General features: G+C 25.0%; 3 protein-coding genes and 1 long non-coding RNA gene across 4 annotated transcripts in view; 1 reads left to right on the top strand and 3 right to left on the bottom strand.

Annotated features, from left to right (window-relative positions):
- Positions 1-1,246: 1,246 nt before the first annotated feature.
- LOC105359685 (uncharacterized) lies at positions 1,247-4,720 on the bottom strand. Its single transcript, XR_912777.1, has 3 exons — positions 4,461-4,720; positions 1,573-1,993; positions 1,247-1,392 (listed from the first exon to the last, which is right to left on the bottom strand). It is a non-coding gene; the product is annotated as an uncharacterized LOC105359685 (long non-coding RNA).
- A 168-nt stretch (positions 4,721-4,888) lies between these two features.
- LOC105359684 (sodium-dependent phosphate transport protein 1, chloroplastic) lies at positions 4,889-7,141 on the top strand. Its single transcript, XM_011496329.1, has 9 exons — positions 4,889-5,040; positions 5,139-5,378; positions 5,451-5,610; positions 5,800-5,912; positions 5,983-6,114; positions 6,196-6,403; positions 6,491-6,635; positions 6,721-6,835; positions 6,904-7,141. Exons 2-9 carry the CDS (start codon positions 5,187-5,189, stop codon positions 7,081-7,083), a joined length of 1,245 nt encoding a protein of 414 aa, XP_011494631.1. The 5' UTR covers positions 4,889-5,040; positions 5,139-5,186; the 3' UTR covers positions 7,084-7,141.
- A 506-nt stretch (positions 7,142-7,647) lies between these two features.
- Positions 7,648-9,284, bottom strand: LOC105359987 (mediator of RNA polymerase II transcription subunit 2-like). Its single transcript, XM_011496757.1, has 3 exons — positions 9,177-9,284; positions 8,659-8,859; positions 7,648-8,606 (listed from the first exon to the last, which is right to left on the bottom strand). Exons 1-3 carry the CDS (start codon positions 9,228-9,230, stop codon positions 7,674-7,676), a joined length of 1,188 nt encoding a protein of 395 aa, XP_011495059.1. The 5' UTR covers positions 9,231-9,284; the 3' UTR covers positions 7,648-7,673.
- A 3,772-nt stretch (positions 9,285-13,056) lies between these two features.
- Positions 13,057-15,121, bottom strand: part of LOC105359683 (transmembrane protein 53) — a 4,635-nt gene continuing 2,570 nt past the window's right edge. Inside the window, exons 3-5 of the mRNA XM_011496328.1 lie at positions 14,821-14,973; positions 14,370-14,495; positions 13,057-13,607 (exon numbers count right to left, since the gene is read on the bottom strand). Of these exons, the coding sequence (XP_011494630.1) occupies positions 13,377-13,607; positions 14,370-14,495; positions 14,821-14,973 (510 nt within the window). The 3' untranslated portion in view covers positions 13,057-13,376. The remainder of the gene's footprint in view (positions 13,608-14,369; positions 14,496-14,820; positions 14,974-15,121) is intronic.

The raw sequence follows: 15,121 nt of genomic DNA, 5'->3' as shown, positions 1-15,121 counted from the left end.
TTTATACACATATATTAGGATGTAATTAATAGACATCATAATTATAATATATATTAATAAAATTTAGTGGTAACTTTAAAATATGCATTTTTGAAAAATTTTTTATTCATTCAATAGACAAAAATAATGTTTTGGACATAAGTTTGATGTTCGATGTAGTGAAATTCAAAGAAAAATCAGATTTATGATTTTTGGAGAGATTACAAATATAAATAATTATCGTAAAATATTTTATACAAAGTAATTTTAATTTTCCATAATGTACAATACATTTATTGTCATTTATCACAATCTAATAAACAACTCATTTAAAAATGAAACACAATGTTTTAAGGAATAATTTATTCTAAATAGTGTCAATATATAGATTTTTGGATAATAATTATGGAAAATATACACTCTGGAACCTTATTTTAAACTATTAAAATATCAAATTAAAAATGGAAATAATCAAAAACGTTGTAATATTAAAATTATTAATATTTTTAAATATTTAATAGAATATTTGTTCTGCTAATATATATATATATATATATATATATATATATATATATAATTAAACATTAATAATTACAAACATTTATGTAGATATCATTTATTATTAGTGATATACATTATGTATTCAGTATTATTATTCATAAAAACTTTATAATCTACATCATTTTATGTTAATTGAAAAAATTAAGCTTATAATTATATCTATTTATTAAACATTTTATCTAAAGTATTTTGTAAATAATGAGTACAATTGTAAGTAAATTCATCGAAAATATACAAATAGTTGTAATAAAAATTTATTTATTAGTCAAGATACTTTTAATCGTCAATCAATATTTACGTCTTTTGATATATTTATATTTCATTTAATAAAGTAGATTCAATAAATATTTATGACATTCGATATTAACCTAAATATCTAAATAAATATTTTTGCAAAATATAATTTAAATCATCATTATCGGCACGGATATATAAAATATTGAACCACGTTTCAAACAAATCTACCAGTAATCTGTAATAAGATATTTATACTGTCAATCATAACAAATATTAGATATTTTAAAAGCGTACATAAAAATTATAAATATCTTTTTCATTTCGATAATATAAATTAGTTTAATACTACGCTCATAAGCGAGAAGAATAGTTGTATGGATCATTTACCTATATTATATCAAGCTTATGTGGCTGTCTTGTTATGAATTTGTAAAAAATAATAAAAATTTCCGTTTATATAAACTTTAAAATATCTTCAGTTCTATAAAGTTTGAATTATTACGTTTATTCATAACTGAGAATAATGAATGATTTATTGGTATAGAAGTAAAAAATCATCAGAATCCTGGACATCTGTAGGCTCGGTTGAATTATTTTTTAAATGGTCTCTTACACCTTTAAAAATTATAATGAATTAAGATTTTATTCTACATTTTACTTACTTGTATTAATATTAATTATAATAAAGAGAATTTTTTTCAAAATCATTATATACCGTTCTTTAAAATTTAAACATATATATATATATATATATATAAATAAAAATAAAATGTTTTTATTAAATGCAAAACTTACTCAATAATATAAAACTGACTGCTATAATGATAACAACTATAACACTACAAATTCCACATGAAACAATGTAAATAATTTTTAATAACTTCATTTTGGAAATCCAAAAAACTTAAAATCATACTTTTAATTTAAAATTAAATAATTATTTTCTTATGCGATGTAATTAATACACTTAAAGCAAGTCGACTGATTGACAATTGTGCTCGATATTCAATATCTGATACGACGTAGAAATACTTTCATCCCAATTATCGCATTACTGATAAGACACTTGCATCTATATTTGTATAAAATGGTAAACTTCGAATACAGCAGATAGTTAATATATAAAAATCTACATTTTGTATTGATTGATATTGATATTGTATATGTATACTGTAGCATATAAATATTTCTATGATAGTCACAATAGATGAAATGACTAAAAAACAAATAATAATATTATAAAAAGTATATATAGAAAACAACATTATTCGTAAAATGTTTTTATTTTCTTAAACTAATAGTTCGTCAAAATATTCATTATTAAAAGAATGTTATAAGATAAAAGTTTTATATAAAATTTTTATATTATTTATAGAAATATTATTTTTCTATAATTAAAACAGAACTAAAACAGAGTCATGAAATTTAATCACCAACATGTTGCAATGATATTGAAAAAATATAAAATTGAAAAATAATATTTGAGAATAGTTCCTTTCTAATATATATCTTAATGTACTAAAGCTATTTATTATTTTAACAATATCTTAAGTATTTCAAGTCTGTAAATATGAACTTAAAATTGAACTTTATAAAATAAAAGTTATACAAGATTAAATTCTAATTATCATAAAAAAATTACAATAAAATAAAAAAATACAAGAAAGTTCAGTTTGGAAATTACTAATTTGAATTTATAATTAATAATTCAGAATTAATACGTTTTTTTCTTTCAATTTTTAGTTTTATTTACTTTAGTCTTAAAAATATCTTAAAATATCTTAAAAATCTTAAAAAATAATATAATGTTTGAATTAATAATAATAATATAGTATTGAATTTTCATATTTGTAAGATTCATTTATTAATACAAAGCTCTTAAAATTTCCTAATAGACTATAAAATTAGTTAAATAAACATAACATAAACAAGTATCAAAAAGATTTTCTTTATATTAAGTGTTAAGAATATTAATGATTTTTACACAATGCGCTTTGTTTTTCATTTGCTCATCATAAGAACTTAAATATAGATAGATAGTACATTAAATATAATTTGATGTTAGATTTTCCATTTATTGGAATTAAATTTACAATATATAATAAATATTATTGTCGGTAATAACATTTCTAATAAAATGTTGAAACAAGGAACCTTTGATAAAGGAAATTATTAGTATTTATTAAGATCCTAAGCATAGTGATGAGCTACTCTAACGTCCCAAGTTGCTGTCATTGTTCGCATAACCTGGTTTAACATACCGAATATTTCAAATAATTGTAATATAACTGATTCATTAAGATAAAATTGAAAAAATAAATGTTACACGCATAATAAGTCTTACAAAGTTTTGCAGTCACAAACGGTATTCGATCAATATATCTACAATTTATTTTGTCTAAAATTACTTTTAATTCCTAAACAACAACAAAATAAGCTATATAAAAATAATAATTATAATAACTACGAAACTGTTAAATAAAGTTTATGTAATAAATATTTTATTAAATGATATTTACTACAGAACTTTATTATAATATATTATAAATATTTATTATAAACATAATTATTGCTTTTAACACTCATTTTAACGGGCAGCAATAATATTTTTATATAGACTTAATATTTTATACTTTAAAAAGTTAGTAATGAATAATAAATGAAAGGTTATATATCAATATATAATATATATTATAATATTGTATATAATATTATATGTAATACATTTAATGTTATATGGCATAAAAAAATTGTTTATAAATTCTAAATTATTTTACAAATCTTTTGAATTAAAGTCAACATATATATGAATCGTTAAATAGTAATTACTTTTATATTTAATAAAAATCTCTGAAATACTAATTTATAAAAATAAAGAAATGTTGGCGTTTTCAAATAAATGATAATTTTATGTACGATATATGCATATATATGCATATATATGCATATATATGCATATATATATATATATATATATATATATGCATATATATGCATATATATGCATATATGTGAAGGTGTGTGTGTTTCTTGTTTATTGTGTTATATTTATGTCTTCGTTAAAATTTAATCAAATTTAAACGGATATTTCATTTTTTTATTACTTTTATCTTTTATCAGTCACTGGTTGAATAAAAATAAAGTGAGCATATAATTAAATATTACCAGTCACAGTACGTCAATGTTTTGAACGTTTTGGAAACCTTTTGGAAAGACATTTTCTTTCATATTAAATAATTATAAATTACGTAAATTAATAAATACCATACTAATATACGACATACGGAGAAATCAATTTAATTTCATATGCAATTATATATGCAGATATATATATATATATATATATATAGGTTAATAGAAGAATCGATATTTTAACATGGTTCTGATAAAATTATCATTAAATTAATAATTATTATTTTTTTTTTTAATATATAATAAATAATAATAATATAATATAATAGACTATCAGTTTTCAATAGTTTTAATTAAAAATTAATTTTCTCATCCTATAATCATCATAATTACGTATAACGTCATTTGTCAGAGAATTTTTGAATAATTTTATATTCATACAGTACATTGATATAATATATATCTAATTATAAAGGAAATATTCAACATAAAAAATTATACAAGTAAGTATTGAGCTATTACCGAGTATCTGCATGCGTAATATTACTTACATTAGCTTATTTTGCGATATCAATTATGCTAAGGTTGCTGTTAAATTTGCCAAATGTAACTTAAGAGGAAGTTATTAAAGTATAATTTTTTAATTTTATATAACAACACTTTATTTAACACTTTACCATAAATACACGTATGATGAACTTTCAATCTTATATGCAAATTTCGATTATATCTAATGCATGATTTACTTATTAGACCTCCCACAATGGAGTAAATTAAAATTCGTTTATTCTATATTGCTTAATCTATCTACAATGTTATAAATAATCTGAAACAGCTTAATAATATATCATTGCCATACGCCTTAACATTTGTTTGCTCATTTAAAAAGCGATCAGCATCCAACCCTGCCATCTACTATCCGTCATAACAACTATGGATTCAACAGCTGACACGTCAAATAGTAAAGTAACATTTAAAGTGGAAACGTGAATATATCTTGGCTTATCCATCGGCGAATCATACAATATGTTTATATTCCGCTCCCGTAACTTTAAAATAATAATTTTGAAAGTTTAACGCAGAAAATATAACATGATTGGTCTTTCTGCACCATGGGCTCTTCTCACAGAAGTTAATAAATCACCGATAACAATTTTAATATTTTATATCCAGAAATGAGGTTAAGTTTTGTCGAAAATTCATATTGAACGTTTATGTGTGTGTTTCAGGCATTTCTTCAACTGTCATAGGAACAGAATTAGTGTATACTTATAAAAATGCCTCGACTAACTATGTTACCGCGGACCTCGCGTATCGTAGCTTTATGCTCTACAGCAAATTTCATCAATGCTGCCGACAGAGTCATAATGCCCATTGCAATAGTACCAATGACCGATGAGTTTAAGTGGAATCTACACTGGCAAGGATGGATCCTTTCCGCATTTGCTTTCGGTTATTTTACAAGCCAAGTAAATATTATTATTGAAAAACAATTACAAAATTGTAGATCGTCAATGTATAACAAATTGCACGATTTCTAGATTATTGGAGCGAGTACAGCTAATCGTTTTGGTTGTAAAACTGTTCTAATGGTTGCTGTATTGCTTTGGTCAATTAGCACTGTCATAACACCACTTTTAGCACAATCTATTCCACTACTTATAATAACTAGGGTCATTCTTGGCCTCGGCGAGGGTCTAGGTAAAAATATTCATAAAAAGTATCTCTACGAATGACTCTTATATATACGATATTTTGTTTTAAATTTTTTTTCTAATTTTAATTTACAAATTAAATCTAGCAAATTACATTATTTACACATTTTGAATAATGAATGAATTTTATTTACAAATTATGAAACAATCTTTAATATAGTACATTTTATTTTAGGTTTACCCGTAATATTTCACTTATTTGCTCACAGTGTGCCAGTTGAGGAAAGATCTCGAGCTTTTGGCTATCTTGTTGCCGCTGGATCTGTTGGACAAGTAGTCGCATCAGTTGTAAGATTTACCACACTGTTTAACTATTTAAATAAATAAACTTACAAAATAAGAATGTCTTACATTCCAGCTATGTCCACACTTTTCATGGCAAATTGGATTTTATTTATTTGGATCAATTGGTATTTTATGGACCATTTTATGGTCTGTGCTTTATAAGGAAACTAATTCACAAGAAGAAATTCCAATTTTTTTACCTAAAGTAAGTATATTTGGAAGTTTTTGTAATTTAAAATAGTGTTTATTATAAGTAAAACATATTTATAAATTACTTGTACCGTAGATATCTCAAAATCGAGCTTTACAATGGACTGAATTTATTGCACACTGGCCGCTCTGGTCGTTATACATAGCCCATTTCGCCATGAATTGGAGTAATTATATTATTATGCAATGGTTACCCACATATCTTGCAAGAAACTTATCCGCTAATAAAGAAAGTATAAGTTTAACAGCATTACCTTATATTGTTAATTCGCTTATAGGCATTGGTTGGTAAACTGTACAGTATATTTATAAATTAATATCATAATTATATATATAACCTAATAATGTTTATAATGTTTTGTTTTAATTAGTGGCTGGACACAGTGCTGACAATCTTATACAGAAGAGATGGTCTATACTATCTGTTCGAAGATTAATGACAAATATTGGACTGATTGGTCCCGGAGCATTTTTATTAGCTTTTTGCGCAGTTGATAATTTACTATTAGCAGTAATGTGAGCAATATTGAATTTTATAAGAAAGAATTGTCATAATTTCAATAAGCAGAATCTCATATATACAATACTTTACCACTTTCAGATTTATTTCAATATCTATGGGACTGTGTGCGTGTAACTCCTCTGGTCATCTTAGCAATCATGCTGATGTTGCACCAAATCATGCTGGTATAACATTTGCTATTTCCAATACTATTGTAAGTAATACAATATTTAACAAACTATTACATGGAGAGTTATTTGTCTAGACATAAATATTTTTTAGGCAACAATACCTGGAATTTTGTGCGGACCACTTACAGCTGAATTAGTAACAGCGTCGAATGGTCGATGGATGCCAGTATTTGTTTTAGCAGCAGCAATTAACTTTACCGGGGCTATAATATACCAAAGTCATAGTTCAGCACAGCCAGTATTCGTAAATACAGTTGGATTTGACGATTGATTTATTGATTCTTTAAAAGAGTCTAGTGTTTACTGAACGAACAAAAAAAAAAAAAAAACAAAAAAAAAAAACAAAAAAAAACTTAAAGTGTCTTATAAAAAAATCGAATTTCGACACAAATTATCTTTAATAAAAACATAAAGAAATTTGTTAAGCATATCACGTGAAAGAGATTTAAGTGTTAAAAGTGTTGAGTCTTGGCAAGATCAAATGAAAATTTGATCAAATACTTTAGAGATAAGAAGTGCAATTTTATATCTTAATTTTACAAAAAAAATTTCTACATTCTGTGAGAGAAAAAAAAACAACGTGTACATAATACAAATCGTAACATCCTCAATTACAGTCTTCAAAACCTTAAAGGACTAATTACTATTTTAAGGTGCTATAACTTTTAATGTTGCATTAGTTCCTATCATAATCTATACTTTTTGAAATATATTGAAAATTTAACGTACAATAATTGTAAATTTAAGTTTCTAGAAATTTTTCATTTAATTTCATTGAAGGCTTCTTAATTTTTTAGTAGTATATTTTTGCTGAGTGAGAAAAAAAATACTAATGAGTAAATATATATACAGCATACTTTATTAATCAAAACCACATGATTTTCTCAAATATTTCGAGTTGAATATTTTAGGAAGTATACTATGGATATAAACTGGATATTTATTCATAAAATTAGCTGTAGTAGCTGTATCAGCCTGATTCGAGGCATTACAAATCTTTTTTATCGGTTGAAGGCATTCTGAATTATCGGTTCTCATACATTTGTCCTTGTTACTTAATTGGCCCTCATTGTTTGGTCCATTTAATAGTTGTTTACTATTATTCGTAGCATTGTTATCTTGTATACTCGGACAATCATTTATATTAACTACCATTTTGATTTTATTTTCAGGATTGGAGCTCATCTTTTCCATTTGTTCATTATACTTGTTTTTAATGTTTGATGCATAATTTACCAAACGATTTTTAATTATTTCATTATCCTTTATTACTTTTAAATTACTATAGCTGTCCTTTACGTACTGCTTCATTTCATTATTTTCAATATTATTAGAAAATATGTGTAACGGCTCGTTATAATTTTTATTTTGAGTTATATTGCTACTATCACCTTTATCGTATGTCAATTCAAAAGTATTATTTGCTTTACTAATTGCATTTAAGCTGTCAAATCTATTAATGTTTGATTGATCAAATTCGGTAAAAGAGCGACAAAGAGAATCGACCTGCAGACTTGTCTTATCAAGCGTATCACACAATTTTTTGACATATGAAAAATTGCTGTAACTCTTATTTTTTAAATTTGCCTTATTTTTCACATCTTGCCAATTATACTTTATAGTTTTCAAATCTTTATAAATTAATTTGTTAATTGCCTGTTTTTGTGATTGAATATTTTTCAACTGTTTTTCAATATCCAATAACTGCAAATCTTTGGCTATAAAACTTTCTTGACGTTTCAAAAAATTTGTTTTCATTTTTTTACTTTTAAATTGATTCTGACCAGACTTTTTTTTCAATCCTAAATAACATATAATATAATTTACTTTTTTTCATTTCATACCATGGAAATTGAAATAAAATTTTACTTATTACTTTAAACAATTTTTTACCGTCAACGTAATTATCTGAATTTTTTTGGGCACTGACTAGGTTGCATTCTACATCGCCAAAAATGTAAATATATTTTTGAGTGGCCGAAATCTTCGGAACCCGAAGTGTCATGAGCTTTTTCTCATATTTTTCAATTGAAGCCCTTTCTCGAGACTGTAAAAAATAAATGTATTTGGCTTCTATTTATTATGTCATTTAACAAATATAAGATTGTTTATTAGATATAATGGAATAAAACATAATTAAAATTATTGATATGTATAATATTGTTTGAGCGATTGATAAAATTAGATCATAAGACACCATCAGAGATAATACGTGGTTTTAAAAACATTTTAACGCATTGAAAAAATTTATGTAAAACTAAATATCTATACAATTATAAATATGTAGAAAAAAATAAAATAAACTGTATTATTTTTATAAATTATTATACGAAATTATGTAAAGTATGAATTATATTTATAAACCTTGTGATCTTTGGAACATGCATTTGAGGAATGAATTTTCATAGTCTCCGACATGTTTTGCTTATTCAATTTAACTTCATTGCTATCCTTCCTACTCTTTGATATATTATCTTGTGCTTCCGCTGAAGATTTTTGTTTAATTCTGCATCTAAATCAATATAGATATATATTTAATAAAAATTTATCGAATTAAAAGTGTGTAGTTTATACAAGGTAAAATGCTTTAAATGTTTCATCGTTAACATTAATCAATTTCACATTAACAGTTTCATAATCACATATCTTGGTAATTAAAATCTTATTTATTTTTAACAATCTTTATAAATCTATTTTTGTAAATATTATTTGAATTTAAATTACAAAAAAATGTTTATTTTTATCCAATATTTACTTCTTTGTATCCTTTTTGGATTTATTTTCCTCTTTCGATTGAATTTTTACATCGTCGTTTTTTAGGAAAACAGTAAGAGCATTTATTCTTTTATAATTTTCAATTGAATCGTTAAATTTAATTGAATTTTCAGATCTTCTTGGTTTCGACGTTAAAGACGATTTCTTCCGGTGAAAATTACTTCCACTTGTATCGTTAGCCAGTTTTAAAATTTATTTTATACTATTTTATACTTGACGAAAAGCCGGTTTTATGAATTGCAATAAAACACAAAAATAATTCAGAAGTTGTTCCAAAAAACAACATAACAAAAATTCAAAATGTATGCTATGCACACTTCACATTAAACTAGTTACTATAAATTCAGTTTACTTTAAAACTCCTGTTTTATTTTTAAATATCCCCCCCTCCTCCCTCCCTCCCCCCATTTAATAAATACGCTCACTTCATCCAATAATACAATACATAAATTTATTTACAAATAATAATTTTATGTATTATAGTAGCATTAAGAAGGATATTTTGTAAAATAAATATTTTGTAAAAAAAATTCATTATACATCAAATGAATTAATACTATATTCATATCTTTAAATATTTAATATAATAGTTGATATCATCTTTTTCTTTAATATAATAATTATATATTTTACTCTATGAGGAAAAACTATGAGGGTTAGATATGAGGTAGAAATATCCACTTTATATTTACTCATAAAATAATTATTCAAAATTTGAATAACAATATATAAACATAATATATGATTCAGTCTTTATTGAGAATTAATGTTTTTTACATCAAAAATATTAATTAATATATACATGATTTAATTACACTATGGAGAACATTACAACAAACATTAAGAATAAATTTTATAAGAAAAAAACATATTATAAATCGATTTTTGTAAATTATATCAAGACCTGCTTGATGATTTCACATTTACCAATATTTATACGTATGCATTCACGCACTTTCTGCTGTATTATGTAATTACGTAAGTGATCTAATTATACTAAAACAATTTCAATATTAATTGTCTTCATAAATAAAATTTTATTGACCGATATCAGCGCAAAATATTAACTACTCTATAAAGTCACAGCAATTTTTAATTGTAGAATAAAAGACAAAAAATCGAAGTGTGTTCGTAATTGTAAATGATCGCATTAATGTCTAAAATTCGTAAATAATAATGATTAATAATAATAATAATAATAATAATAATAATAATAATAAATGTACTTATAAATACTGATTCGTTACGAGTTAAAAATTTACAAATTAATCGTAATATTCATAAAAACTAAGACTGCAATATATTTATTTATTTCGTCTAATTTATTTAACTTTCAATAGATATTTAAAATACCTCAATAGATATTTAAATTGCAAGAAAATTTTATCTTTTACAAAAAATCTTTACATCACAATTATAATTATTCTTACTGACTTTGTTCATTTTAATCAATAATATAATATTACAATTTTCAGTATAATCATGTTATGATTTAATCCAGAAATAAGGTTAATGATTCAAAGGATAAATTCATTTTATATTTTTATAAATGTATGATATTTGATTGGAAGACAAAACTTCGTAATATAAACCGATCGTGATTTTCTACAAATGAATATTATTTTACTTTGTGAATATTTGTTAATTATAAATTTTCGAAGTATATCATCTAAACGTTACCAATAATTTCATTCGGATTAAAATTCCATAATTTCATTGGATTTTACATTTGTTTCTACACTGTATTAACATTTTATTATTATTAGACTAAAATTATATAAGTCTTCTGTCATATTGCATCATTAATGCGTAATTATTTTTAAAAATTATATGATGAATAATGACAATTTTATCAAATATGTTTCGAAATCCTAATTATAAAACAATAGAGAATAAAATATAAATTATTAGTATATTATTAATAATAATTGTTCTCTTGAATTAAGTAATGATTAATCTATCAATTTCTCATTTCGTTCCATTATTTATCTTAATACGCTATTACGAATTATGAATTTTGTAATAAATAATGCTAACCTTCTTTATAAAAAAAAAAAATTCTTATCATGCTGTTTGCCATGCATTTTTCATTGCAAGTGTCACATCTAAATAAACTTTCAGTGTGTGTCAACATGATATCGAAATATTAATATGATAGAAATGTATTTGTATTTGAAATTTACAATATAATAATGCACTTAGAAAGATAAAATTAATTTTTTTTAATATTATTGTTGATAACGAATCCGAAGTACACGATATAAAAAATATAAAAGTTTTGATAAATACTTGTATTTTACGTTCATTGAATGTAGCAGTCATAATTGTCGTTGAGCTAAACTTAAGTATAGCAACATTTTAATTTTATAGCAATATAAAACAATATTACCTTCGTTAAAAAATTGAAAAAAAAAAACAAATTGAAACTCTTTTATTTTTATTAACTATATGAAGAATAGCGATTAGAATATATAAAACTGTTGTAACTGTATTGTAAATATTAATTTAAGCTTAAATGTCGGCTTGAATATAGCTTTCTTTTATGAAAATAATTTTTCGGATATCAAAAAATGGAAAAGATATATCTCGTCTAGGAATTAATGATTAATTTTTCTTTTTCATAAAATATCTAAATCGTAATTACATTTAATATAAAAATTACGAGAGCCTTTTTCATGTAAATATTTTGTATCATAGCAAAAGATTAATTTTATTAATTAACCGACAGAATCATCAATTTCATATGATTAATTATATGAAAATATGCAGTGCAAAATACGACAAATATGCAAATCTATTAAAAGGGTGTAAATTATTTTTTCTATTACAATAAAAAATGTTAATAATAATTTTAGAATATATACCGCATGTGTAATAATATGAGCGAGATATGTTTTGAAATGCAATTGCCGATCAATAAAATGTTAATATACTTTTAATTTAATTTAATTTATGCTAGAAATAAAAATTTTCAAAATAAATTTTGAACAATAACGGATTTTATAAATTTTTAAACTATAAAAATCGATCGTCTTCTCGAAATTAAAACTTTCTAAAAGATAAAGTCGAAAATGTTGCATTGGCTTTACAGTGAAACGGACAAGATATAATGGAAAAAAGCCACCTGATCATTTAGCATCAAAATGCTTAATTTTAAATGATTTAAATGCATATGCAAATATGTAGCATAAAAATACAATGCGAAAATATGTAAAGCTAGGCTCTGCAGAACCAAAAAATCATGCTTTTACATTGATACCAAAACTCAAAATTACAATATTTACAATATTATTATCGTTACTTCGCCCTAATTGCTGATTCTTTCATTTGACCATTTATAATTATAATTATACTAACAGTGAGTATTTTGCAATAACAACGATAGATAATGAACTGCAAACGGATGTCTTTTATAATGTTGTAAAAAGCCTATTATCGCATAATCAGAGATAGATAGATAGATAGAGAGAGAGAGAGAGAGAGAGAGAGAGAGAGTGCTATTAATCAAACGAGCAATTCCTCTGGCGAAAAAAAAAAACGTAAATTGCCATCGCCGCTGCGCGTTCAATGGTAATTGCTAAGTATGATAAGGTTTCTTCGACAGTTGGCAAAACCTTTATGCAACGTGGGCTCGGGCGACATCAAAACTTGCCGAGGTTCGTTTTCCTTTGTGCCTACGGTCCCTTACCGTACATTATCCTAACAGTACATTACGTGCCTCTAAAATCTTGCGCCTCCATCCCGGTAACATCATCCATAAGAGCGATAAAAAATATCGTAGAACCAGGCTCACTTCATGCCTGCCTCCTGGGGAAGGACGATCTTCTTGGTGAGGCAGAGATGATTATCGGACTTTTGGCGCTGCTGCTCGGTGAGACACTCGTTCATGAAGCCGCAGACGGTACTTACGTAGACCCTACGGTACGTCGCATAATGTTTGACGTGGGGCGAATCCGTGAATAGAACGAGTTGCGTCCGTACCCCCCGCTCCGCTCGTCTGCTGGCGAACTTCTCCACGTCCTATGTTCAAAATCGCACCAGATCAATTTCATCGTTCAATCGCTACTACCAATCATAATGGCCGATCAGTTTCATATTATTAGAGCTTAAATTATTGAATTATCGATTGCTCATTGTGAAATAATTTATTGAAATTCGATAAATCTATTTGCGCGAGCGACTATCGATAAAGTAGGGATTTTTGACAAGTGAACAGACTTTATATTTATTTTTTTTTTGTTTTTTTGTTTTTTTTTTAACGAAACTACCTTTTATTATTAATTAAAGTTTATAGACCAAAAAACTTTTTTATATAACATTTTCTTTAAAAAATTGTAACCAGCTATATTTTTAATGCCGATAATTAATTGCAGAAAATAAAGCCATTTTTTTCATGCATAGCCGGGATATCGAAAAAAATGTTCTCGAGTTATTCGAATTTTATTTATCGCCTAAATATAATAATCATTATTTAATTGTCGAGAGAAATATTTGGCAGTTTCTCATAAAGGAATGATTTGATAAATTACTAAAATAAATGAGTAGAATTTTCTTAGCCTTTGATGAACTAACAATGTCTAACATAAAATATGAAGACAAGTGAAATGTTAATTAATTGTAACGATAAGATTTCTAATTTCAATATTATTAAAGTAAATGTTTAATCATTAGCAGTGATTCAATTACACATGATTCTACTGTGGCGCTTTTCTGTTTGCGTTTCGTCTATGTGATATTAAAATTAACGTCAAACATACAGCAAACTATAACGGGTTAACTTACATGGGCAGGAATCAGCGTGTCGGCATTGGAATATAAAAAGATTTGTGGCCATGAATAAGTTTCTTCAGCGAGAGCTATTGGATCAGTTTTTATAGTATTTCTTTTACCTACTGTATGAGCCAATATCTGTGTAACATTGTTAAAGTTTATTATTATTTTGAATCTCTTAAAAATTCAATAAATATACGTATTAACTTCTTTTCTTTTCTTTTTTTTTTATTTTTAAAAAGCTACTTCTGATTGATAATGATGATAATAAAATAATACATTGAAAACTTAAGGCTTTGGTGCCGTGAAACTGTTATTATTACATTTGCACACGTGTATTTGTATCATTTACGTTATATTTATATATTTATACGTAAGCACTTACGTACGTACATATGTCATATGAAAAACAAATCTTATTACGACAATTATGTTCAATGTATATATAAAGATTGCTCAATACCTCGAGTAGCCAGATGAATGAAAGAAAAAATGTAATCACAATAGATGCTGATACATTGGTTATTGGATTTCCACCGATAATTGCACTGATAGCCCTAAATAAACTTGTTATTCTTCGCTCTCCCGGCGAACTGTCAAAAATAACTCCTTTCACCTAAGAAATATCGATTCATTTCAATGTTTAAATATATAAATAACGTAATTCATTATGAATATAAGCAAAATAATTGGCTCGGTCGGAAATAAGTGGGGGAGGGATGTGTGTGTGTCGGGAGGGGGGGGGGGCGGCGCTAATTACGATA

Source organism: Ceratosolen solmsi, unplaced genomic scaffold, assembly GCF_000503995.2.
Source record: "Ceratosolen solmsi marchali unplaced genomic scaffold, CerSol_1.0 scaffold29, whole genome shotgun sequence".
Classification (NCBI taxonomy): Eukaryota; Metazoa; Arthropoda; class Insecta; order Hymenoptera; family Agaonidae; genus Ceratosolen; species Ceratosolen solmsi.
The sequence above is the reverse complement of the archived record's forward strand: the minus strand, read 5'-3'. Positions and strand labels throughout refer to the sequence as shown.

Excerpts from the sequence above, each read along its gene's own strand:
- LOC105359684 (XM_011496329.1), top strand. The coding sequence starts at position 5,187 with ATGCCTCGACTAACTATGTTACCGCGGACCTCGCGTATCGTAGCTTTA. Across the intron at positions 6,115-6,195 it reads TTCCAATTTTTTTACCTAAA|ATATCTCAAAATCGAGCTTT; the intron begins GTAAGTATATTT and ends CTTGTACCGTAG. Across the intron at positions 6,636-6,720 it reads AATTTACTATTAGCAGTAAT|ATTTATTTCAATATCTATGG; the intron begins GTGAGCAATATT and ends TACCACTTTCAG.
- LOC105359987 (XM_011496757.1), bottom strand. The coding sequence starts at position 9,230 with ATGTCGGAGACTATGAAAATTCATTCCTCAAATGCATGTTCCAAAGAT. Across the intron at positions 8,860-9,176 it reads CATGTTCCAAAGATCACAAG|TCTCGAGAAAGGGCTTCAAT; the intron begins GTTTATAAATAT and ends TATTTTTTACAG. Across the intron at positions 8,607-8,658 it reads AAATTTTATTTCAATTTCCA|AAAAAGTCTGGTCAGAATCA; the intron begins TGGTATGAAATG and ends TTAGGATTGAAA.